We start from the raw sequence: 24,721 nt of genomic DNA, 5'->3' as shown, positions 1-24,721 counted from the left end.
GCTTTATCGTTACGAATGAAAAGTGTGTTATTTACATAGAACGTGTTGGAGAATCAAAAAATTGCACTAAAATAGCAATTCCGCCAGTGGCGTAGAATTTGGGAAGGGTCAACCATTCACGTTCCCCCGTCGTACGCCTCTGGTAGTAGCCAGAAACATTTGTTTAACATAATTAGCATTATTAACATAAATAGTAGGGTTTACAGTACCAGCACCACTTACCAAATTTCGTGTTGTCGTCCCATGCCTGTCAGGAAATATTCAAAAATAAATAAAATAAAAGTTTAACTTTGATACCCTGTATTTCGGTTATTATCAACGTTTGTACTAAGAACAATACCTCAAGAATCTAAGGTTAAGCTATGGCCCATTCTTTACCAAACACCCTGTATATTAATGGATTTTTTTTCATGTTCAAATATTTACTCTACACAGCTCTTCCGTATATCTCTTTATTGCACAATATCTACTACATACAAGTCTTTCGTCCCTATCTACTATACATCCTTATCTTTTAGTCTAGAGATTCCTACAGCTTGTTTGACTTTTTTATGAAGATTAAACGAGTCAGATATTTGCTCCAATATTTCAATTTTATCATTTCATCTGCAATTTGTTCTTCGTTCTTCTTGTGCCTTTTATTTCATGGTTCATATTATTTATTATTATGACGTTATTTTCTACTTGCATTGTATTTTATACATTACTCAATTTTTGTATTTCTTGTATTTTTTGTGCATTCGTGGACAAATTAAGGATATTGTCCAAAAACTCATAATGATTTCAAGCATTAATAATAGAAAACAACAGAAAAAAAAGGAATAAAATTGAATGTTACGAGAACTTCGCAACGAACAAGAAACAATAATACAGGATATAGAAACAATAATAATCAAATACCGAGACGCTATTGCGATGGTAGAAATATAAAAAATTTCCCCTCTAATAATGGAGTATTGACTGTTACCACGCCATCTAGAAAAATAAAAATCTTATCGTCGAAAAGATTAGAAAAAACATTTTTATGATTGGTTGCTTCTGTAAAATCATCCGGATCGAAAAGGACCATAAAATAGGCTGTACAATATAGCGCAATAATAAATAGATTTAACCATGCAAACTATATAAAAACAGAACCAAAAACTGAGTACCAAAAGTAGCATATTATTTGAAAAATAGAGGTAAGCAGCACATGCAACCCACGCCTTGCACTTACTGAACTAACAAACTTGTAACTTGCCCAGATAGCTTTAAATTCGGAGGTACGAGTTCTTGATATTTCGGATTAAATTTCAACCAGTTCAGTAACATCTGACAGGCTTGGTTATAGTAACTTTCGTTCGTGTAACTCACTGCTAACGCCATCAAGGCCTTCAAGTTGGAATTGTCTAGGAGAAGGCACCTATTTAACGCCGGTATCGCACTTGGATCCTTAAAACAAACAAATAAATTACACTTTTATAAAAAGAACTTTTTATAATAGCAGTTTTTACTATTTATAGGACTAGGACACAATATAAAATCATGGACCCTTTAATCCCTATGTCATGAAAGAATGTTGTAATCGATTTTAAACTTATATAAGTCAAAGAAAATGTTTAAAATGATAAAAAATTAATAAAACATGTTTCGAAAGATTAATTGTGATATACCTTAATATAGCTAATATTACGATATGCGGCAAAATAAACAGTATTGAAATTCGTAGACCTCAAATTTGTATGTGTCGGGCGCCAAAACGTACTGAGTGGTTTCAGAACGTTGTTATAACGTATGTGTATGTCGTGACAATAAACAGTCATATTACATGTAATGATACGCTGATACGCCGAACACGCATCGACACTTGGAACCGTGCGATTCTCTCAAATCGCGCAGGATTCCCCACTCAGTTCCACCTCTCCGAAACAACACCGACAGAGGGATATTTAAGGAGGCCACAAGCAGAGATCCGTCAGTCCTGAAACGACAGTTCTGGGCTCCACAACCAGCCAAGCGAGGTGAGCGAGGCAGGCCGACCTGAGTAGCGAGATGCACCGTACTGACGTGATTCGCAAGCTTAGGCAGGCCAACTCGAGCCGCAAGGTGTACCGCAGTGAAGTAATTTGCGGCTCATAAATAAACGGAGGCAAGCGTAGTGAGCGAGCCCCCGATAAATGTATATATTTGAATAACATTGTTAATTTTGTTCTTCTTTTCCAGACGTCTATCCGGATGAGGACTTCGCTGCGACGAATAGAATGAGATGTATTATTTTTATTTATTTTGTAAATAATTAGATTGAATATATTTATTTCGTTTCAACCTGTGTTTTACTGAGTCTGTCGTCTTAGAAGAACTACCCATCACAATATCTGAGAAAGATTTGTAAATTGGCGATTTACAACATCTTTTTTCTCTCTTTGACTCGCGTACATTCCCATTTGATTTTAGATTTATTTATATCAATTTACGCCTTTATTAATCAAAATTCAGAGTTGGCACAAAGATATGAAATTATTGTAATTTCGAAACGGATCTATTAATGTAAATTTTTTCATTTGAGTGACATATTTTCCATAAGATGTGTGCGGTGTCCTTAAATTATTCTGATGTTAGATAGGTTTCATCTGGCTTGAAATTCAGTATTGTATTTAAGTGTTTTTTACTAGATTGTATTCCATGCTTTATATTTTTTACTATAAAATATTCTGCTATGAATTTGTTAGTGTTAAATTTTATATTTTATTGTAAAAATGGAGTTCGTTAGTGAATAAGTAAATAATTCTGGTAATAAAATGTTCATATCAATCAAGGCCTATGTTCACCATTTACTACTAATAAGGTAATTTTTCGTGAGTAGCTTAATTTTGACGAGACGCTCAACTTTTTTCCTTACAACAATTTCCGTATTAGTCTAAGATCCGAATATAGGTCGATCTGCTTTCCGGATGAAATATTTTTTTATCCAATTTCATACATTGACAAATATTTCTAGCATGGGTTGCCTGTCAAAAGCATGTCATATATATACTTAAGGGGGGCCGTAGGGGTTGAAATCAATATTTCAAGCACATTTTTTTAAAGTATGGTAGAATTATTTTATTTTTAAATTGAATAGGCATATTCAGTACAATTCATAGATTATTCAAGAAAAAATATTGAAAAATAAGCCAACGGTGGCAAATTTTTAAAGACACCACAAAAACAATGACTTTTGCGGTGGACATCAGAACTCATTATTGGATAATGGTAAACAAAAAATTCAAAAAGATTTTATTAGCTGATGAGTTTATCGAGGTAACGCTGCTGTCGAGATTTTTTAGTTTTATCGAATTTTGACTTTTTGATATCACTCAGAAGTCAAAACAACGATTTTTTTTTTGCAAAAAAGGGTGAAAATCAACATATTTATTATTGTTAAACAAAAAATATGCATAAAACAAAAAATATCTCGACAGTGTTACCTCAAAGAATGTCTAAAGAAAATATATACAAAATTCCAGGTGAGTTGATCAAGTACTTGGGAGTTACAATGTCTACATGAAAAAAGCAGTTTTGGGGAAAACGCCTTTAAAGTATTGTCAACTTTTATTTTCAAATTCTTTTTTGTCTATCAAATCGTAAAATGATGCATACTGAAATATCTTTTTGAATCGCGGAGTAATCTACAAAAGAAAATTAGAACAGCTGTTGACCGCTGTTCACTACGTTCAAGCGTGGTGGCGCGAACCTGCTGCAAAGCGAGTTGAAGGTAGGGATATTCAACACTATCTCTCTACCTCCCTACCTTTGACTCGCTTTACAGCAAGTTCGCGACAGCGCCCTTGAGCGTAATGAGAAACGGTCAACAGCTGTTCTCATTTTCTTTTGTAAATTACTCCGCGATTCAAAAACATATTCCGATGTGCATCACTTTATGATTTTACAGACAAAAAAGAAATTGAAAATAAAAGTTGACAATACTTTAAATGCGTTTTTCTCAAAACTACTTTTTTCAAAGGCTGTAGGCATTGTAACTCCAAATGTACTTGACTAACCCACCTGGAATTTTGTATAAATTTTCTTTAGACATTCCTTGAGGTAACACTGTCGAGATATTTTTTGTTTTATGCGTATTTTTTGTTTAACAATAATAAATATGTTGATTTTCACCCTTTTTTGCAAAAAAAAATTCGTTGTTTTGACTTCTGAATGATATCAAAAAGTCAAAATTCAAACTTTCAAAAAAATGTGCTTGAAATCTTGATTTCAACCCCTATGGCCGCCCTTAAGGATAGCTATGACATGATTTTGACAGGCAACCCTTGCTAGAAATATTTGTCTATGTATGAAAGGACCCCGCACAAACCTTATGGAAAATAGGTCCCAGTGGATTTCGTTCATACTTTCTGAAAATACTCTTTGAAGCATCCTGATAAAAAGTTCTCATGGGCACAACTCAATCGTATAAAGGATTTTCAAGATATAGAGGCCCAAATTCGGAAAATTATAAGATTTACGGGGTATTCCAATTCCGTAAGTTAGAATAGAATAGAATAGAAATATGCTTTATTGTCACTGAAAATTATACAATTTTATGGACAAAGCTTAACATAGATTCACGAAAAAGATATACATAACAATAACAAATACAATTTTATAAAATTAGATAAATCGTCAATAAAAAAATATATAAACAAGTTAAAAAAAAGTGAAGTAAAAAAACAAAAACCAATATATTGCAAAATTACTATAAATTGCAAAATTGAACCTACAACATAATATAATAAAACACAAACAAAGGAACTAATAAGTTTAAGCTGCTGTATGTGACACCCAAATATAGATAAATACACTTTAGTTACTTGTACATTACTGTGATTTCTTAGTTAGTCATTAAGAAACTCTTCTACTGAATAATATGGTCTTTTAGATAAATGAGCTTTTGTCATTTTACGGAACTTGAGAAAGGATGTTGCAGATTTAAGTTGTAAAGGGAGATGGTTGTATAGTTTTTTTGCGGAATATTGTATAGATTTCTTTACTAACTCAGAAGACGGGATCGGTAAATAGACATCAAAAGTTGAATTTCTGGTGGAGTAGTCATGATGAGGCCTTGCTGGAAAGACATGCATGTGTTTACGAATTAAGCAAACAGTTTCTAAAATATACAAAGATGGAAGGGTTAAAATTTCGTGATCTTTAAAGTAACTTCTGCAATGGGTTGTTCTTCTGAGGCCAAACAGATATCTTATTGCTCTTTTTTGTAATTTGAAAATAACATCAAATTGGGCAGCTGTACTAGACCCCCAAAAAGGAAGACCATATCGAAGATGAGACTCGAATAAAGAAAAATATGTTATTTTAGAAGATGCTAAATTGAGTTCCTTCGAAACAGATCTTATGGCATAGCAGGCCGAGGCGAGTTTCTTACTTAACAAATCGATATGAAGGGACCATTTGAGGTTGCTGTCTAAAAGAATACCAAGAAATTTTACAGAATCAACGGTAGAGATCTGGCTGCTATTCACAAGCAGGGGTTGAAGAGCACCTTTATATGATAATGCTACCGTTTTATCCACGTTAAAGGAGAGTAAATTAGAGTCAGACCAGGTTTTTATCGTAAGAAGATCAGAACTTATAGTTGCATGAAGAGTTGCAATAGTTGAGTTGCTCCAAGTGATACTGGTATCATCAGCAAAAAGAAAAATTTTTCCATCGATTTTTAAATTAGTGATGTCATTTATAAAGATCAGGAAAAGTAGAGGACCCAATACTGAACCTTGTGGTACTCCACATACAGATTCGGCACTTTTTTAACTACCCTATGGATTATTCAGTGTGTGGAACAAAGATAATACTTAATTGTTTGAATGCGAGTGAGACACAATCCACTCATGTTGTGGATAGTCTCCCCACTCCAGTCAACTAACGAGTCTGACAATTCGACAGTGTTGCTATATTTCTGTTATATCATTCCTTCTAAAATATTAGACGGATATTGAATGTAAAATAATATTTAAATTCGTTACAGTTTACTGTCGAATGAAAATTAATATTGTCCCAACAAAACTTAAATGAAGTAGTGATGTACCTAATTGTATTTTTTAAACGATTCCATCAATTACTTGATTAATTAACACAGAACACTGACTTTACAAATTGATGAGTGACAACAGCGCAACTTTACTAGACAGACAGCAATATTCCCCTCATTTCCCTAAAAGGCTAGGCGGGGCTTATGATTTGCTTCTATTTTTCATATTTTCGCGTTCAACAGGTCGAATTTCAGATTTCAGGTTCTATTGTTTACATTTACAAGCTGTTGTCACATAAGGTTGAAAATTAAAAAATAATAATTAACATGCCAAACTTTTATAAACGAGAAGAAAAGATCCAAATGATAAAATGGTATTATGTGGGACATTCTATTCTGACAATAATACATTTATTTATTGGTGATTTTGAAAATCGCCCAATTCCAACAAAAAAAAAACAGTTCGGTCAATAATTAAACATTTCGAAAATTTTGGTTGCATAAATAACTGTAGAAAATGTCGTCCTGCGAATCAATCACGACCGAAAGTAATTTCTGTCGAACGCGAAGCTCGCGAAATGCAAGTCTGCTTAGCTGCTGAAGAAAAGCCTTGTTCGAGCAGACAAATTGCCGACGAAGTTGACCTAAAGGAGAGCACTGTAAGGAACATTTTAAAGCGAAATGGATACAAGTGCTATAAAGTGCAAACCACACAAGAACTTTTCCCAGACGATCATTTTAAACGTATGCAATTTTGTCAAGCTATGATTGAGAAGTCGAATGTCGACAATAACTTTTTAAAAAATATTATGTTTACCGATGAATCTTCATTCACCATCCACAGACGTCATAATCCATCTGTCGTCCGCTATTGGTCTAGGAAAAATAAACGATTGATTATTGCTGTGCGAACACAATACCCAAAAAAAATTAAATGTGTGGACTGGACTTTATAGCGATCATATAATTGGTCCATTTTTTATTATGGGAAATCTGAATGGACGTAAGTACCTAGAATTATTGCAAAATCAGATTATTCCCGCAATTCGAAACGTCGCGCCCAACTTCGACGATGTCTGGTTTCAACAGGATGGTTGCCCAGCACACAATTCAGCAGCAGTCAGAAATTATTTGGAACAAACATTCCCGGGACGATTAATTTCTACTCGAGGGACAATAGAATGGCCCCCTAGATCACCAGACTTAGCACCTTTAGATTTTTATTTCTGGGGTATGCTAAAATCCAAAATATATCAGCATGAATTTGAACGAGCGACCACTTTAGCAGAATTACAACAAAAAATTGTTCAGCTCTGCAGTGAGGTAGAGCCAGATCAGCTGAATGCAATGAGATCTTCATTGTATGATCGATTCGGTTTTTGTTCACTGCAAGAGGGTGGTTTGTTAGAACATTTACTTGTTTAGAATTGTTTTTGCCTTTAATTTTAATTTAATTATTTAGAATAAATTTTTCAGTTGGTTTTCTTATAAAAAAATATTTTTTTAAAATGACTTTAATTTTAATTTCATTATTTAGAATAAATTTTTCAGTTGGTTTTCTTATAAAAAAATATTTTTTAAAATGACTTTAATTTTAATTTAATTATTTAGAATTGTTATTGTTAGGTTGGTTATATTTTTATAAAAAAAGTACTTATTTTGTTATTTAGGTTAAAAATTTTTTTGGGGGATAAAGGGGTAGAATGCGAAAACATGGAGTTGATTCCAGTTTACTCCAATTAGCCTCTTCTACTCAAATCCGACTCTCACCTTCACGTTGGTGTCCCCTCTTAACCGAGCAACCCAACCTAGAGATCCGGTATCCAAGCCCGGGTGGAAAGTTGGGTCGGGAACTGACGAGAGCGGGTGAAATGGCCCTCCGAAAAGGGGGTTTGGCGTTGGGTTAACTACCCAACCCCGTAAAAATCCATAGTTACGAAATCTGAAGTTGAAAATGCTGGACGGAAATCTCGACGACGACCTATATGCAACGAAATAAGGACAAATATTAAATTGTATGAAGCCATGGATGAATTCCACATCCCTGATAAACTGATAATATTGGTTAAGGCTACAATGCGTAAATTCGAAATACAGGGCGAACAATGGCGTTTGAAACGTATGTTGAGCTGCGACCAGGAGATGCGCTGGTGTGTCTCATTTTCAACATAGCTCTGGAAAAGTCGGTTGAAATGCCCGAATAGACAACAGAGGAAATATTTTTAATAAATCATCTCAAATTTTGGCATATGTAGATGACGTGGACCTAGTTTCCCGACAACACGCAAGCTAGAAGAAATGTCACCTTCTCAAATGCTTCAAAAAATATAGCGCTGCAAGTAAACGAGGAGAAAACTAAGACGATGGCATCAACACCCAACAATAGAGCCAGAAACATCGGTCACCAATTCGCTGTTGATAACTCTACCTTTAAAGCGGTGGACAAATTCACATACTGATCGCCAAAGAAAACGTCATGACGGAAGAAATCAAGCGAAGGATACCTACAACATTTTTGTTCAATTTATTAGATAATATTTTGTATTTTGACAACGACATTCGAAGTAGGAGTTTTTTAAGTTAAATTGCGGCTTATTTCCCATTTAGAATAATAAATTACATAAGTAAATGCCACAAAAAATAGAAGCTTTTTATTAGATAGAACAATAGAAGAAATAGAACAATGTTTTAGGTGAAATATATTTTAAATACGTATCCATAAAAAATAAGAATCCATTCTTAAATACCGCGTAGATATGCATAGAAAGCTGCAATCGTGCAAGGGCACCTATCTACGCCGTTGCTCCCGTCTGGCGGCGCTAGTGTAGTTGGAGGTCAAAGTTTTGACTATTCGTGAAGTTTGTATATGGTGTTTTTGATTACGATTTAATAAATAATAAATTATGGCCGAAATATACGGATCTTGGAGACTGTTTGTGCGTTGAAAAACGAATTGAGAAGGGATGCGAGAGTTACTGGAAAAAGGAAACACGTATCGAATGATAAACTATATTAATCATCGTCTCAATGTTTTATTTCTATAGCTCAGAGGGTATTTATCTGGCATTGATTAACTCCCCACACGAGTCTGACAACTGTGTATAATATGATATGTGCGATCTGCCTTACTTTTTTTATCAATTTAAAATTCACAATTAAGTGCGCTCAGCATTAATTTTTGTGTTTATCTTATTTAAAAATGTGATATTTTCAAAATATGACTGCCATGACAGTTGCGCATTTGGTGTAAATTTGGTATAAGCATGGGGTGAGCGCAGTTGATTCTGCAATGTTGTCTTATTTAAAAAAAATTATAACTCCTTATGGAAATGTAGAATGTGTTAATTTAATTAAGTATAATTATTTGGGTGTTTGTCTACGTGAAAGGCGACCTTAAATTTAAGGTGAAATTAGAAAAAGTTAGGGTTAGGTTTGATCAGGTTATGTTTTAGTCACTAAAGAATATTTAAATGGTACTAGGTCACTTAAATTTTCAGTTATTAACTTATTTATATTATTTTCGATTAAGTTCATAAGTTTGCTCAGGTTATGTTTTAGTCATTTTAAAGAATATTTTAAAGATAATATATCACTAAAATGTTCAGTTGTTAACTTTTTTATATTATTTTCGATGACGCTAGGTTAGGTTTGGTCAGGTTATGTTTTAGTCACTAAAAAATATTGAGAACTTGAGAAATATTTAAAATTAGTATTTCACATTTTTCTATATTATTACTTCAAATATAAATTTTTTTACATATTCACTCCATAAAAAGCGATTGTAGATGTGGCAACAGTGTGAATGTATATAAAATTGCATATCTTAATCCGTGCGTTTATAATAAATTTTGATCTGAATTTTATAGTGAAGTATTCTATTTTTTACAGTCGAATCTGGGGGGCAATACTTAATCTGTTTCAACAAAATGTTTATTGCAGATACGTGCATTTATTCTCGGCACATATTTATCCCTTCTTATTGCTACAATCCACTTTTTTCTCATCAGAATATCTTTGGGAAACCTGTGTCTTGATGTTCTCGATGAGCACAAATGCACAGCACAACATTGAGGGATTTTATTTTCTCAAGTTTAATTCACACAGCGAAACAAATATGCAATATTTACTTGGAAATAGATTGATTTGAAGTATTGACGTAAGTTGACATGACCTCCAACTACACGAGCGCCACCTACGTTGAGCTTTCCAGATTAGCTGCCAGTAGTTAGTTTCATTCGGTTCCCTTGGCGCGATGCAGAACCTTAAGTCATTTATCGCACCGGCAGAGGATATCGGACTGAACTGAAGTTTAATTTTGGCAGGAGGGCGTGGCTTATTTTGCTACGAATTGAGGGGAATAACGCGTAGTTGCCACGCATCAATTCCTTAAGTCAATGTTCTTTGTTAACTAATTAAGTAATTAATAGAATCGCTTAGAAAATAACTATTACATTGCTACTTTATTTAAGTTTTTTTTTGTGACAATATTAATTTTAATTTTACAATGAACTCTAGTGAAATTAAATACTATTTTACTCTTATGTATCTCACTAATATTTTAGAAGGAAAGATGTAACAGAAATGTAGCAACACTGTTTCAAGATCAAACCCACTCATTCGAGATCGTGACTGCATCTCACTTGTATTCACACAATTAAATATTATCTTTATTCCACACACTGAATAACCCATAGGGTAGTTAAAAAAGTGCCGAATCTGTATAATGTTTTTGAGACTAGAGTCAGTATCATTTGTTCTAACCAATTGTTTCCTATTATCTAAGTAAGATTTAAACCAATTCAAAGAAATACCTCGAATTCCATAGTAATTAAGTTTTTTAATCAAAATGTTGTGATTTACACAATCAAAAGCTTTGGAATAGTCACAGAAAACAGTGGCAGTATAAAGATTATTGTTTAGTGCTTGGTAAACCTCGTGAAGTACAGAAAACATGGCATCAGTTGTACATTTATTAGTTAAGAAGCCGAACTGATTTTGTGATAAAATATTGTTATCAAAGAGAAAGGACATAAGTCGGGTTTTTATGAGCCTCTCAATAATTTTGGAGAGTACCGGTAGTAGGGCAATAGGTCTATAGTTGCAGGCATTAGATTTTTCGCCACCTTTATGACGAGGAATAATAATGGCTGTCTTTAGGCACTCTGGAAATTTACCGTTTTCAAAGGAATCATTAATTAGTGACACGAGGAGTTCTAACACATTATCTGTGAGATTTGAGAAGATTTTTATAGATAGTCCATCAGTACTACAAGATGATTTGCTTTTGATACTATTGATCGTTTGGATCAATTCAGATTTATAGAGTGGTCTTATAAAGAATGAATTCGAGACAATTTCTGAATTAGGGAGATGGGAAATGGGATCTTGTTGAGACTGAATAGTGGATGTTATATTTTTACTCACGTTAATGAAGTATTCGTTTAGATTTTCAGGGTTTGGAAGGGCAAATGTTTGAGCTGCGTGGGTTTTGTTTCGAAGATCGTTTATTATGGACCAAGTTTCTTTTGCAACACTTTTGGAGCTTCCCAGACGATTTTGATAGTAGGCTTTTTTAGCTGATTTGATGAGTTTTAAGTATGTGACTCTGTAATTGGTGATATATTGAGTGACAGAGACGTTGGTAGTAAATTTCTTGATATAAAGTAGTGAACGCATATTTTTTGCTGATATGCGGATACCTTTGGTAGTCCAGGGTTTGCGACGTTTTGGCTTAATCGTAATTAAAGGAAATGCCTTATTGAAGATACAGACAAGCTTCTCCAAAAAATCACTGAAATTATAGTCCACGTCCGTAGAAGGAAAATGCCAGTCAGAAGTTAAACATAAATTTTGAAATTTATGAAAATTCCGAGCGGAAAAAATCCTACCTAAACGTCGGGTTTTCGAGGAGGGTTTGCTGAAGATGTTAAATTTCGTATATACTGCTTCATGATCCGATAGTTCCGCATTAATAACTGTAGAGCAAACATCAAGGGGTGAGAAATCGGAGACAATATAATCAATTATGGTAGATGTAGTTTTTGTAATCCTTGTAGGAGAATTAACGTGCATGGAGAGACCATATGATTCAAATATGTTGACCAAGAACATTTGGGTAGCACAAGCAGCAGCATAATTTATGTTGAAGTCTCCGCATATAATTTTTCTGCTTTTGTGAGGCAAGTCATCTAACAAATTTAGCAGGTTCTGAAAAAATAGTTCCACGGAAGAGTCAGGTGATCTATAGATGCAAATAATGTAAAGATTAAGATTTTTATTAAAAACTAAGGAAAATTCAAAGAAGGCTTCATTCAACAAAAAGTCATATTTTGTTATCAGAGAAAAATCATTGTTTGCAGAAAGAATTAGGGTGCCTCCATGAGCTGAGTTTGGACGATCATACCTAGCAATTGTGGTATAATTCTCTACAAAAAAAGGCTCGTTGACTGCAAGCCAGTGTTCTGTAACAGCAACTATCTGGGGAAATCCTAATTCCTCTAGAAACAAAAACAATTCGTCAGTTTTATTTCTTATAGAACGAATATTAATCAGAACCATACTAAAGTTGTCATCACTAAAATTATTCGAGGTTTCTAGTTCCTCAGAACACGTCGTATTATTTAAAAATTTCGTCTTGGAGAGCTAGTGGAATAATAATTTCGGTGACATTCCCTTGATTTTTGCAGGTGAATAATTCTTTCCGAAGTGAGAAAAGACCTAAAAGCAGCAAGATCAGCGTCTACTTCATCTGCACCGATTCCATAAGCATCGTTGAATTCTAGAAGAATTTTTCTTAGATCTTCATTCTTAGTCGGAAGTCCTTCGGAAGCCAGAAAGAGTTTAACACTTGTGTTGGTATACCCATCATAAAATACTGATGCAGGTTGGTCGTGTAGAAAAGCAAGATGAATTTTAATAGCCTTCAAGATATCCGGTTCCCTTAATCTGGCTAAAAGATATCGACTATTCGAGTTATTGGTCAATCTAACTCTTGGTGGGGTCAAAGGATCCAGATTTATCGATGGTTCTAAAGTATCCTTCTTAATGAAATTAATATGAGAACGGAAAGGATCTTTAGATTTGCACATTGCAATGGCCTGCTTGTCTGTCAGTATATTTGTGGTATCAACTTCATTCTTGTTGTTACTTGGAATGGTAATTGGATTTTCCAAGTTAACCGTGCTTCTGATGTTCTTCTGATTTATATCTGTCTCAGATGAAGTCGTTGGTTCGTAGTATAAGGATTCTGTAGACCACTTAACGTTTACACCCGGTGGCCAAATTTCTTTATTAAATAATAAGTCAATAGATGTTTTAGACTTAATACCTATTTTGAATGAGGAGCCAGTATCTGAGTTGGCATCTTTAAGGAGGGCGTAACATCTTATAAATTCCTTGATACCTAGCTTCTCTTTAATGTAATGAACTACTTGTATAGGTGTGTATATTGGGGCTAAGTTGCTAATGACGACAAAGTGACATTTATCTTGTGCAATTTTTGTTTTTTTGACTGTACTGGTTTCAAAATGCTGGGTGTCTTCAGTTTGGGTACTTGAAGTGGCATATACTATGTTTTTCTTCGATAACTCTTTCTTCGTTGGTATAGTAGGTAGTTTGTTGGAAAGATTACACATTTGATTAGATATTTCACTGATGTGTGAAGAGAGCCTCTCTAATCCCAACTTTATCTCAGATGAATGTGTATCTTGGACTTGTATTTTAATCGTGTCATTTGAACAGCCGAAAAAAACTGACGATATATTGAAAATATCTTGTTCCATCTGCCTTATGGATTTTAAAAGATACTCAGGATTTAACAAGTTATTTAATTTATGAATCTCGTCAATTTTTTTTGTAAGATAGTCTAATTTGTCGTCATTTTTTGCTAATAAATCATATGTCTCTATAAATACAGGCAAATTATCTGTGAGTTTTTTAGTAACTTGAAGTAAGGCGTCAAAGTTCTCTTGTGGTATTTGATTTTTTGTTAAATTTGTTACTTTTTCATTTAAACATCTGAGGCTAGGTGAATCACATAATGTACAGAAATATTTTAAATGGGCATTTTTTGGATCTAGTAGAGTTTTTGAGACGGTTTTATTGAGACCAGAACACTTGAGACAAAAATATCGTCTACAGTCCCCATGACAACGTATCTTATATTTGTCGTTTTCGGAAAATTCAATCAAGCAAATATCACAATTGTAGATCATGGTGGTCAAGGTTAAGCAATATTTAATTGGGTCGTTGAATGTTAAAAAAGTAAACAAAATGTAGAATAGTCAAACAAATCTGGTAACACTTACAACGAGTTTAGTTACACAACACTCCAAAACAATAACAAAAACACTTAAACAAATTTGAGTAAGTCGGTCGTGATGACAACCAAAACAAAACACAACTGGTCACATCGACGACTGAAAACGAACTGGAAGTTACTGGTTATTTGGCAACATGTAGAAGTTTAGATCAAGGAAAAGTACTAGTAGTCTATGATTTTTTCCTGGCTATCCAATGGCGACCTTTACTTTGAACTTGACCTTCAACGGACGTCATCTTCTAGAGTTTCGAGTGTTTTAGGCATTCAATTCGTATAAACAGATTACTCATGGGTTTTTGGGATCGCTAAACACGAATATGCCATCAGAATTATTGCTCTCCGGATGACTTGGTGGCCAGGGCCTCTGCAAGGGATGTCATCTTCTAGAGTTTCGATGGTTTTCGGCATTTAATTGATGCAAATGAATTACTGGAAGGTTTTTGAGGTCGCTATACACGAATATGCCATCAGAACCGACTCCCGGAGCACCTGATTTCCAAGGTCAATGAAAGGGGCTCCTGGAGTTTCGAGGGTCTTTGGTACTACATTAATGCAAACGGATTAGTTGTAGGTTTTTGGGGTTGCTGAACACGAATACGTGATCAGCACAGACACAGGAGCACCTGGTGCCTAAGACAGGCTATCTTCTGGATATTCGGAGGAATCAAATGGTTTACTCTTAGGTTTTTCGAGTTGCTGAACATGCATACACTATCAGATCCTACCCACGAATCACATTGTGCCGTAGGCTTTTGATTTTAAACGGGAACCGTTTTTGCTCAATATCTCCGCCATTTTCAACTTCTCGATAAAAAGTATTTGAACTAAAATTGTTGAAAATGTGATTTTCTATAATTTTTTTCGTGCGGTCGATATTTTCAAAGATTTTTTTTATTGGCTTTAGGATTAGACCATGCGGCCAGAAACAAAGTAAATAGTACCTACATAAACATAACATATCTTATCTAAACTATCTAATTAGTAATCTAAGTTAAGGTTATCTAAGTCTGACCGACATTTTTGTTCAGAATAGATATAATAAACATTTTATTTTCAAAGTGAATTTTTGCTAAATTAATCTTAATAAAAATTTTGGGATAAGGACAAGGGTCACACTTTTCTCATCCAAGGGTTTTTCTTTTTTATTAATAATTACTGATTACCTATATACCCACCCCACACGGTAGAGCAGGCATGTAGGCAATCAAAAGGAAAGACATTTAAGGTTACAAGCCTAATCTAGTCATTCTATAACTTAATTACAGTCATATAGGAAAAACAAAATAAAATCAGAAATACGTTTATCACTCAGTGCCAAAAGATACATAACATTATAGGGACCGTAAACGTTTAAACTTCTTAAATTTTTTGTAAGAATGTCCGACTGATGTGTGTACTTCTTACAATTAAAAAATATATGATCCAAGTCCGCTGTTTCATTGCAAATATCACAAAGATTGTTATCAATTATTTTTATTTTGTATAAATGTGCCGGATAGCAAGCATGTCCAAATTTCATCCGAGATATGGTTGTTATGGAACTTCTCGGATAATCGTAATTTTTAAACCAGTAATTTTTTCGAATATCGGGTTCTAGCAATGTATATCTTGTGCCTTTTGTCAAAATAAAATGTTTGTATTGTTTAGACCATTTTTTATATAAATTATCCTTAGCAATATTTTCAGAGTTATGGGGGAAAATAATAACCGTCATTGTTTATGAAAAATAAGGAAATATTATTTAGGAAAATAACAGAAAAATAAAATTTGGGGCAGCTCGGCATGCAAGGTTAGGCCTGTTATTCGTCTAGCCCGACTGGACTATCTTTTTTTTTGATGTTTATATTTTTTTAATTTATAAGTGGCTTTGGCATAAACCAATTAGCCAGACTTATTTTTTATTTATGAAATATAAAAAGAAGCATTTTTTATCCGATATAAATAAATTGATTGTTCAAATTCTCAAGCCCTAGGATAAATGTTATTATGTTAGTAAAATGTGTGTGTTTCTGTTTAGTGCATTTTTTTATATGTATTTTTTTTTATTTTTTTTATTATATTTTTTGTTTTTTTTTATTTGTTTATCATTATTTTACTTTTTTTAGAACTTTTTTTTATGTTAATTTTTTCGTGAATTTACAATAATATTTTGTATCGCAGAATTGCTTACAATGGTGTTAGTTTTTTACAATTTCATTTTGCAACGAATTAAATTATTATACAAACATTGATATAAGTTAATATTATTACTAAAAATTATACAATTTAGACTGGTTGGCAAACAGAATTTGAGATTTACCATATCTTCGAAAAATGATTCAATGCTCTTCTTATTTCTTGAACATTCTAGGATTACATGGTTCATATCACCAACTTCTCCGCATAGACAATATGGGTTTTCATCCAGTCCTATTTTATATTTGTACAAAGGAGTCACAGCATGATAAGATCTTATTCTATTTATTGTAACAATGAAGTTTCGTTTTGTTAATCCATGAAACCAGCTTTTCGATGGTATGTTATTTTGGTGGCCGACCTAGTTAAGCCTTGTGACTGATGAATTATATTCTTGCTGCCACAATTGTTTTAAATGTGATGTAAACTTGGAGGTAAGATCTGTAGATGGAACAATATTGGTGGTTAGATCGTATCCTGTGTCAGTGGCTAATTTGGCTAGTGTATCGACTACATCATTACCTTTTATTCCTGAGTGTCCTTTAATCCACACTACAGTTATTGTTTTCCTTTGTTTTGTTGCTTCAAAGTGCAGTTTTAACATTTCTGCCTCTATGTTAGTAAGGTTTTTCGAGACTATCTTTGTTATCTACCACATACGGAAATTGTTGTAAGGAAAAAAGTTGGGCGTCTCGTCAAAATGAAGCTACTTACGAAAAATTAGCTTGTTAGTAGGTAGTAAATGGTAAAAATTGCCCTGGGATCCGTGACTATCATATTTTATAGACCAATATTCGGCGATCACTTAGAAATCAAACTTTTGATTAAAAAAAAGCTTCCTTACCTGTTCATTTTCGGCTTGTGTTGTTCCAAGTAAAAGCCATGCCTCCGCATTTTGTGGCTCTTGTTTGGCCGCTGCTTCAAAACAGAGCACGGCACTTGGAAAGTCACCTTCTGCCAGGAATTGTTTACCCCTTTCTAGAGGTTGTGGGATATCCGACATAGGATTTTCTTCACTGAAGTCATATTCCTGTTTCAAAAAAGGAATAATTTATCAAATTATCAGTTACCTAATTATTACATAAAGCTGATGTTACATTAAGAAACACATTACTAAAGAATAACTATAAGTATATACCTTTGTTGTCATATTATAATAATTATTGAATTCATCTATCCATGGTTGAGATGGGTCTACATCTGTCTCTGACACTTTCTTCATGTCTTCTTGTAGTTTATCCCAAAACGCACTGTTAAATTCCCCTATAAACAATAAAAATAATAACAAAATGACTAAAGGAGAACGGGCATTGAATCAGCTCAGACCGGTCGGCTCGGCTAAGAACAATCGCCAAATTTTGCTACACATGGCAATAAATGCGCCACCGCGCATCGCTTAAGAACGTTCTACTCGGATCGGTCAGATCGTCTCGGCATTGGTGGAGAATGATAGCAGGGGCAAAAACTGCGGAATGCTCCGATGTCGTTGTGTATTTTTATACAATATTTAGTAGCAATAGTTTTAATAGTATTTTATGCATAGAAAGGTAGACGTTTGAATTATTGTAATAAATGCACTGTGACCGAGGAAGTCGAACCCGCTTATTAGAATATCTGTTAAAGGAATATCCCGGTTTAAGGAATAGAAATTTGAGGACCCGTAACGTTTCTAGTAGCCATTAATGATCGGTTATTAGAATATCCCGGTTATAAGAATATTTTTGCTTGGCACGAATGCTATTCCAATAAGCGGGTTCAACTGTATTAAGTATTTTTGGAGTTACTATCAAAAGAATGTGAAAATTACGATGACAAGTGCTTAGCAGGTATATTTTATAAAATTAATCGTTTTCCCGTTATTTAAGCTTGAATACTTAGACGTGAGTACTCGACGAAAAAAATATACATTCAATTCCCCGTAACTCACTTTGAATCAACATTATTTTAGTTGTTTAAGTGAGGAGTGTATTCAGTTTTTTATTATCTTCAATTTCGGTAATAATAACTTTTTTATAAAAGCTTATAGTTTTTGAGTTATACGTGAAAAACCGCTGTCAAACATGCATTTTTTTACGAAAAAATAAAATCTTTAATAACTTAAAAAGTATTGTTTTATATTAATCACTTTATATAACAAATTTTACTTGGAAATTGTCCCTCTATCGATTTATGGTATTATTTTTAATAAAATAATTTTCACCCCCCAGAAAGGGTGGCATCCACCCCCAGGGTAAAAGCGCATGTTGGCATCATGACACCTTTGTTTCCTGAGGAATTCTCTAATTACTCACCAATTTTCATGAAAATCGATGGAGGTTCAACGAAATCGGAGGTGAAAACCTTCAGTAACTGCACTAAAAAAGTTTTTTTTTATAAAAGTGTAATTATTAAAATAATTTAAGTCTGTATTAAACGGTTACTGTGCTGATACTAAACTGCCGAGGGGACAAAGTCAGTGAGCGGTACACTTTGCCGAACTAATCGTACCGTTCCGAGCCAACCGATCTAAGCCGATTCAATGCACGCTCTCCTTAAAAAGTTTCCAAAACTTAAATTAGTTGCCAGAAATCTTTTAAAAGTTCCCAAACTTTGTAATACGTCATTTTAAAGCTTTTTCCATAATCTCCTTAGATTAATGAAAACACCGAGATGTAACATGGTTCATTGCGCAGCGTGCCAAATTCTTCTTTATCCCTACCTACGCCATTCCACCAATTGGAGTGGACACTAGCATCGTATCGTGACGAGAGCCGCCGATAATGTTCGAAGCTCATATTTTGTTTCGTGCCGTTGAAGGTTAACGCAAGCAATTAAATTGTGAATATCAAAATAGTTTCTGTTTGTTTTTGTGATTTTAGTGTCAAAATGAGTCGATGTATTGTAAAACAATGTGTATACAACAAAACTAAAGTATGCCGACGTGATAAAAGAAATATTCATTTGTTTAAGTAAGTATTGAACAGTATTTAAATTCTAATTCCGCGCCGGTTTGTTTACCTTCGACACCAGGGCCAGGGTGGTATTAGGCCCGATTGTTTGTAATTGTAAAAAGTACCGAGTTACTGATTTTAGCATTGTATTGCTTTGTTTATTTTTTTTATATATGTATATGCTCAAGATGTCGTAGTCTGTTAGTTGTTTATTCTAAATATATATTAATGCAATGTAATATAACTTAAAAAAATATTACAAAAATTTAGACACCATATTTCATCAAACTTCTCACATAATCATTATACAGGGTGATAAAGTAAATAAAGCATGTAAACATAAGTTAGTCATTATTACTGATTAATACAGTTACTTTTGATACATTACTTTAATTTGATGGTGTATAATCAAGAGTGTGCTTTTCAGTTGAATCAAGCTATTTAATTTACTAATAATCCATCGACTTATTAAACTGGTATTATTTGTAGTTTTCCAATGGACAATGAAAGACGGGAGTCATGGAGATTGGCTTTAAACATAAACAGTGAAGACGTATTTAAATATTCACGTGTGTGTCACCTACATTTTAACGATGATGCCTTTGATTACGAAAAATCTCCGTTTTCTCTATCTCTGAAAAAGAATGCCATACCATCTGAGGTAAGAAGTATTTTCATATTACCTGATAGACTAAGACTAAACATATATACTTCTTTTTCAGCGAGTTGCTTTAGCGGATATTCAATGTTCTGTACCTGATATAAGACAACCATCCATTAGTACTTGTTATTATGAAGAACGAAATAGAGAACTACCATCAACTGTACAAAAAACACCTCCGACTTCACCTACCATAAAAAATAATTCAGTAAGTCCAACAACATACTAATACTGTAATGTAATCTCGTAAAATATTATATCTGATTTACTAGCATTGTTTTTGAAACCAATAGTTTGTTCAACTTTTTCCGATCCTTTACCTGTTCTCTTGTCAGTTCCTTGTTCTTAGTTCTTATATGTCAGCCCGGAGAGCATCAAACCACTTCTTTCTCACTCTCTCTCTCTCTCTTCTCTTCTTCCCCCCTTTACCTGATTTGAGAACTCTTTATTTCCTTTGACATTAGTAAAACAGGTCCCAATCATCGAACTCTCTGTGCCGTGATTTTTTGGTATCTTATATATCCCCATCAGCTCTGGTATGGGCCATTCCACGCCATTAACATACGCCTGTTTTGGATTACTTCGACAACGAATATTTTAGTGTGCAACATAAGAAGTACGAAAGTAAATGGCGCTAATAATTATTCCAAGAAACAACAATGTAATTTGCAATTTACTTTCGTTCTTCTTATTTTGCACAGTAAAATATTCGTTGTCGAACGAATCCAAAACAGGCGTATGTTCGTGGAATAGGATATATATGTTATATGTTCTTGTATGCAATTCACCGTGAGCTACCTTTATACAACTATTTTTATTCTTTCTGGTTCATGGTCCATGTTTCACATGCATACAACACTGTTGGTCTAACTATTGTTTCATATGTTCGGATTTTGGCTGCTCTAGTCACATTTTTTGCCTTCAACGGGCTAATTTGGTTTCATTTATTGTAGGCTGTTACACCTAGAAAATTAAAGTTAAGGAAACAATTAAGAAGAGCTAGAAAAACAATTAAAACTCTTAGAGTCTCCCTTAATCGTTATAAGAAAAAAGTTGCAGTTTTAGAAGATGTTATTAAGTCCTTAAAAGGAAAAGTTGCAGATGAAACTTTAGAAACTTTAGCTGTAATAGGACCAAATAAGGAATTTTTACACAGACAACTGTTTACTAAAGGAAAATATGGTAGTGAACTGAAAACCTTCGCTTTAACATTACATTTTTATTCCGTTAAAGCATATAATTATGTAAGAACTACTTTTAATTCTGCATTACCCCATCCCAAAACAATATCAAGATGGTACCAAAGTGTCAATGGAGATGCTGGTTTTTCAAAAGAGGTTTTTGAACTGTTGAAGATAAAGGCCACGAATACACCATACTCTGTAATTTAACAGTTGATGAGATGGCTATTCGCCAGCATGTTCAATGGGATGGAAAACGATATTATGGATATGTAGATTATGGAGTTGACTTACAAACGGATTGTCATTCAATTGCCAAGGAAGCAATAGTATTTATGTTAGTATGTATTAATAGCTCTTGGAAACTTCCCGTAGGGTATTTCTTAATTGATTCATTAACTGGCAAACAGAAACAAAATTTATTATTACAATGCTTAAATTTGGTAAATCAATCTGGTGTAGAAGTGATATCAGTAACTTTTGATGGTGCATCAAATAATGTGACAATGGTAAAGGAGTTAGGGTGTAGTTTTCAATTAAATTCATTAAAATCTACATTTACTTTACAAAATTCAAATAAAGAAATTGCAGTTCTGTTCGACCCGTGTCATATGATAAAATTATTAAGAAACACACTAGGAGATAAACTAATTTTAGTTGATGATAATGGTGAAACTGTAGAGTGGAAATATATTAAGGAATTAAATAAACTCCAAGAGGAAGAGGGGGTTCATTTACGAAATAAACTTAAAAAATCTCATATTAATTATAAAAAACAAAAAATGAAAGTAAGGTTGGCAACACAATTATTTAGTAACTCTGTGGCACATGCTATTGAATATTCAACACAAGTTTTACAGTTACAACAATTTAGTAACTCTGCTGCTACGGTCAATTTTATTCGTATCTTAAATAATTTGTTTGATGTTTTTAATTCTAGAAATATGTCACAAAAAGATTATAAAAAGCCTTTAAATACAGAGAATTATATCAAAATTAATGACTTTTTAACCGAAACTGCTGAATATTTAAAATCATTAACTTTAGTTAACGGGGTAAAGCTTTGCGAAAGCCAGAGAAAAATGGGAGTTTTGGGATTTCTATTTTGTATTAATAGTCTTCAACATTTGTATAAACAATTAGTGGAAACAAATTTATTAGTGTATATTCCAACCTATAAATTAAGTCAAGATCGCGTTGAACTTTTTTTTGGGTTAATTAGATCAATGGGGGGTTATAACAATAATCCAACTGCTAAACAGTTTAAGGCAGCTTATAAAAAAATGTTAAAACATTTAGAACTAAGGGATAGTTTTAGAGGAAATTGTATTCCTTTAGAACTGATTACAGTTATGGCTCCTGAAAAAATAATTAGTAAGTCTTGTGGCAGAGAACGAATTGTTGAAGACGAATGTGTTGATGAAAACGATGACATATCCAATACGAATTTTATATCACTTCAATTAAGGAACTTATCATTTACACATTACAAGAGAGAAGTTATTATATACATTTCAGGATATGTCGTTTATAAAATATCGAAAATTTTGAAATGTGAAGACTGTGTAAACGCACTTATAGGAGACCGAGCAGACTTGTTGACATCATTCATCAACCAAAGAGATACATTAAATTTAACTTATCCATCCAACGATGTTGTTATTATTTGCTCTACTGCCGAAAAAGTGCTACAGTGCCACATAAACATTAATAAAAGTATTAATGTTAATATTGTTAATGTCCAAATATTAAAAGAATTAACAGAACAATTATTATTTAAGAACTTAAACAACCATTTCAAACATTATTCCTTTTTAGAGTCACATTATTCCAATTTATTAAAATTAATAATTTTCACCTACATTAACGTCCGAATTCATCATTATAATAAAACAATTATAGATACTAGTAAAAGTAAAAGAATTTTTCATAATAAAATGACATTATTTTCTGGACAATAAAAATATTTTTTAGTTTTTGATCATTGATTATTTTAAAACCTTTTTATATACTTGGCTTGGTTGGTGTCACGGACTCCACAAATTTTGTAATCCATTTTAAAAATAGTTGCAGGCTATCTAGCCATCTGAAATTTTCAGGATAGCTTAGAACTAGCTAACAATGCAATATTTAACTGCTATTATACAGGGTGATTAATTATTAGTGGGGTGAAGCTCCGTAGATCCGTTATAGTAATGTATAGCGATAAAACTTAATAACAAAAATTGTAGCGAACTTTGAGCTTCACATCACAAAATTAGTTAGAATGTTACAGGGTGTTCGATAACAGAGTGGCAGACCAAACTTTTGTTTTTTTAATTGAAACACCCTATATTTTATTATATATTCGATATCTTCGTAACTTTTCGATTACAAAAATGTAAAGGTTTGGTATGTTATACGGGGTATTTACAAAGTTATAACCAATTTTATATGAAAATCGTAACAAGTTTAACTACCTGTATAAATAAAACCACGCACAAGGTCAATGGTTTATTGACGTCATATTTTTTTATTTATTGTCAAAATTTTCGTAAATGTTTGTTTTGCTAATTTTCTTTATATTGAATACATGGTGAGTCAAAACGCAAGTACATTATTTTCTCAGTAATTTTAACCCTGTAGTTTAATATCATTATCGAAAAGTACCATTACCATACTATAATTTTTGTATAACATTCCCTATGTGTAAATTTATTAGTTTTCGAGATATTTTAATTTTTCAGAGCAAAATTATTAATAATTACGGATCTAAATCTTTCCAAATTTTAAGTAAGCCATGACTGAATAATTGTCTAAAACTTACAATTTAGGATTACTGATTATCAATTTGTAATCAAAGTTGGCTACAATGTTTGTTATTAACTTTTATTACTATCTATTACTTATCTTATAACGGATCTACAAAGCTTTACTGACCAATCACACTGTATGGATAAATCGATTTTTTTTTAATTTCAAACTATTTTAAAAATGTGACTAATGCAATGATATTTTAAAGTACGTTAATAAATCGATATCTACAAATTGATGATGCCTCAGTGGCATTAGACTGCAGATCGAGAGGTCCCCAGTTGGATCCCGGCTGTTGCGTACCTTTTTTTAATTGTTTTAATAAATAATTAAAACTTTATATACTTAAAATTATATATACCAGTTTAAACAACAGTGGTATTTTAAAAAATACTATTTTATACTAGTGTAATTGTTGGAATCATAATTATAAATAACAGTTAATACACCTACTAAAAATTCATATTTTATAAGTTAATTATTCTTTCCAAATATGTTGCGTCCTACAATGTACAGCTGGTTCAAAAAAAAACTGATACGACTCTTATAGCGTATTTTATAGAAAATTGAGCAGTGTACTTTCTTCTTCTTCTTCTTCTTCTTCTTTTGTTTTTGGTCTCGCTGCAAGGCAATTACCAGCACGATTTATAGGCGACCTTGATT

General features: G+C 33.0%; 2 protein-coding genes across 3 annotated transcripts in view; one reads left to right on the top strand and one right to left on the bottom strand.

The window, feature by feature from the left end:
* LOC114335773 (peroxisomal targeting signal 1 receptor) overlaps positions 1-24,721 on the bottom strand; it is an 82,105-nt gene that overhangs the window by 31,015 nt on the left and 26,369 nt on the right. Inside the window, exons 5-7 of one of the 2 annotated variants that reach the window (XM_050642611.1) lie at positions 17,632-17,756; positions 17,338-17,523; positions 1,217-1,431 (exon numbers count right to left, since the gene is read on the bottom strand). In XM_050642611.1, the coding sequence (XP_050498568.1) occupies positions 1,217-1,431; positions 17,338-17,523; positions 17,632-17,756 (526 nt within the window). The remainder of the gene's footprint in view (positions 1-1,216; positions 1,432-17,337; positions 17,524-17,631; positions 17,757-24,721) is intronic. The other variant, XM_050642612.1, reaches the window with a different exon arrangement.
* On the top strand, positions 19,607-20,654 carry LOC126879527 (uncharacterized). Its single transcript, XM_050642614.1, has 2 exons — positions 19,607-20,084; positions 20,146-20,654. The coding sequence occupies exons 1-2, from the start codon at positions 19,920-19,922 to the stop codon at positions 20,311-20,313; spliced, it is 333 nt and encodes a 110-aa protein (XP_050498571.1). The 5' UTR covers positions 19,607-19,919; the 3' UTR covers positions 20,314-20,654.

The sequence above is a fragment of the Diabrotica virgifera genome, chromosome 2 (assembly GCF_917563875.1).
Source record: "Diabrotica virgifera virgifera chromosome 2, PGI_DIABVI_V3a".
NCBI lineage: Eukaryota > Metazoa > Arthropoda > Insecta > Coleoptera > Chrysomelidae > Diabrotica > Diabrotica virgifera.
The sequence above is the reverse complement of the archived record's forward strand: the minus strand, read 5'-3'. Positions and strand labels throughout refer to the sequence as shown.

Coding starts and splice junctions, on each gene's coding strand:
- LOC126879527 (XM_050642614.1), top strand. CDS start 19,920: ATGGACAATGAAAGACGGGAGTCATGGAGATTGGCTTTAAACATAAAC. Junction 20,085..20,145: donor AGAATGCCATACCATCTGAG/GTAAGAAGTATT, acceptor CTTCTTTTTCAG/CGAGTTGCTTTAGCGGATAT.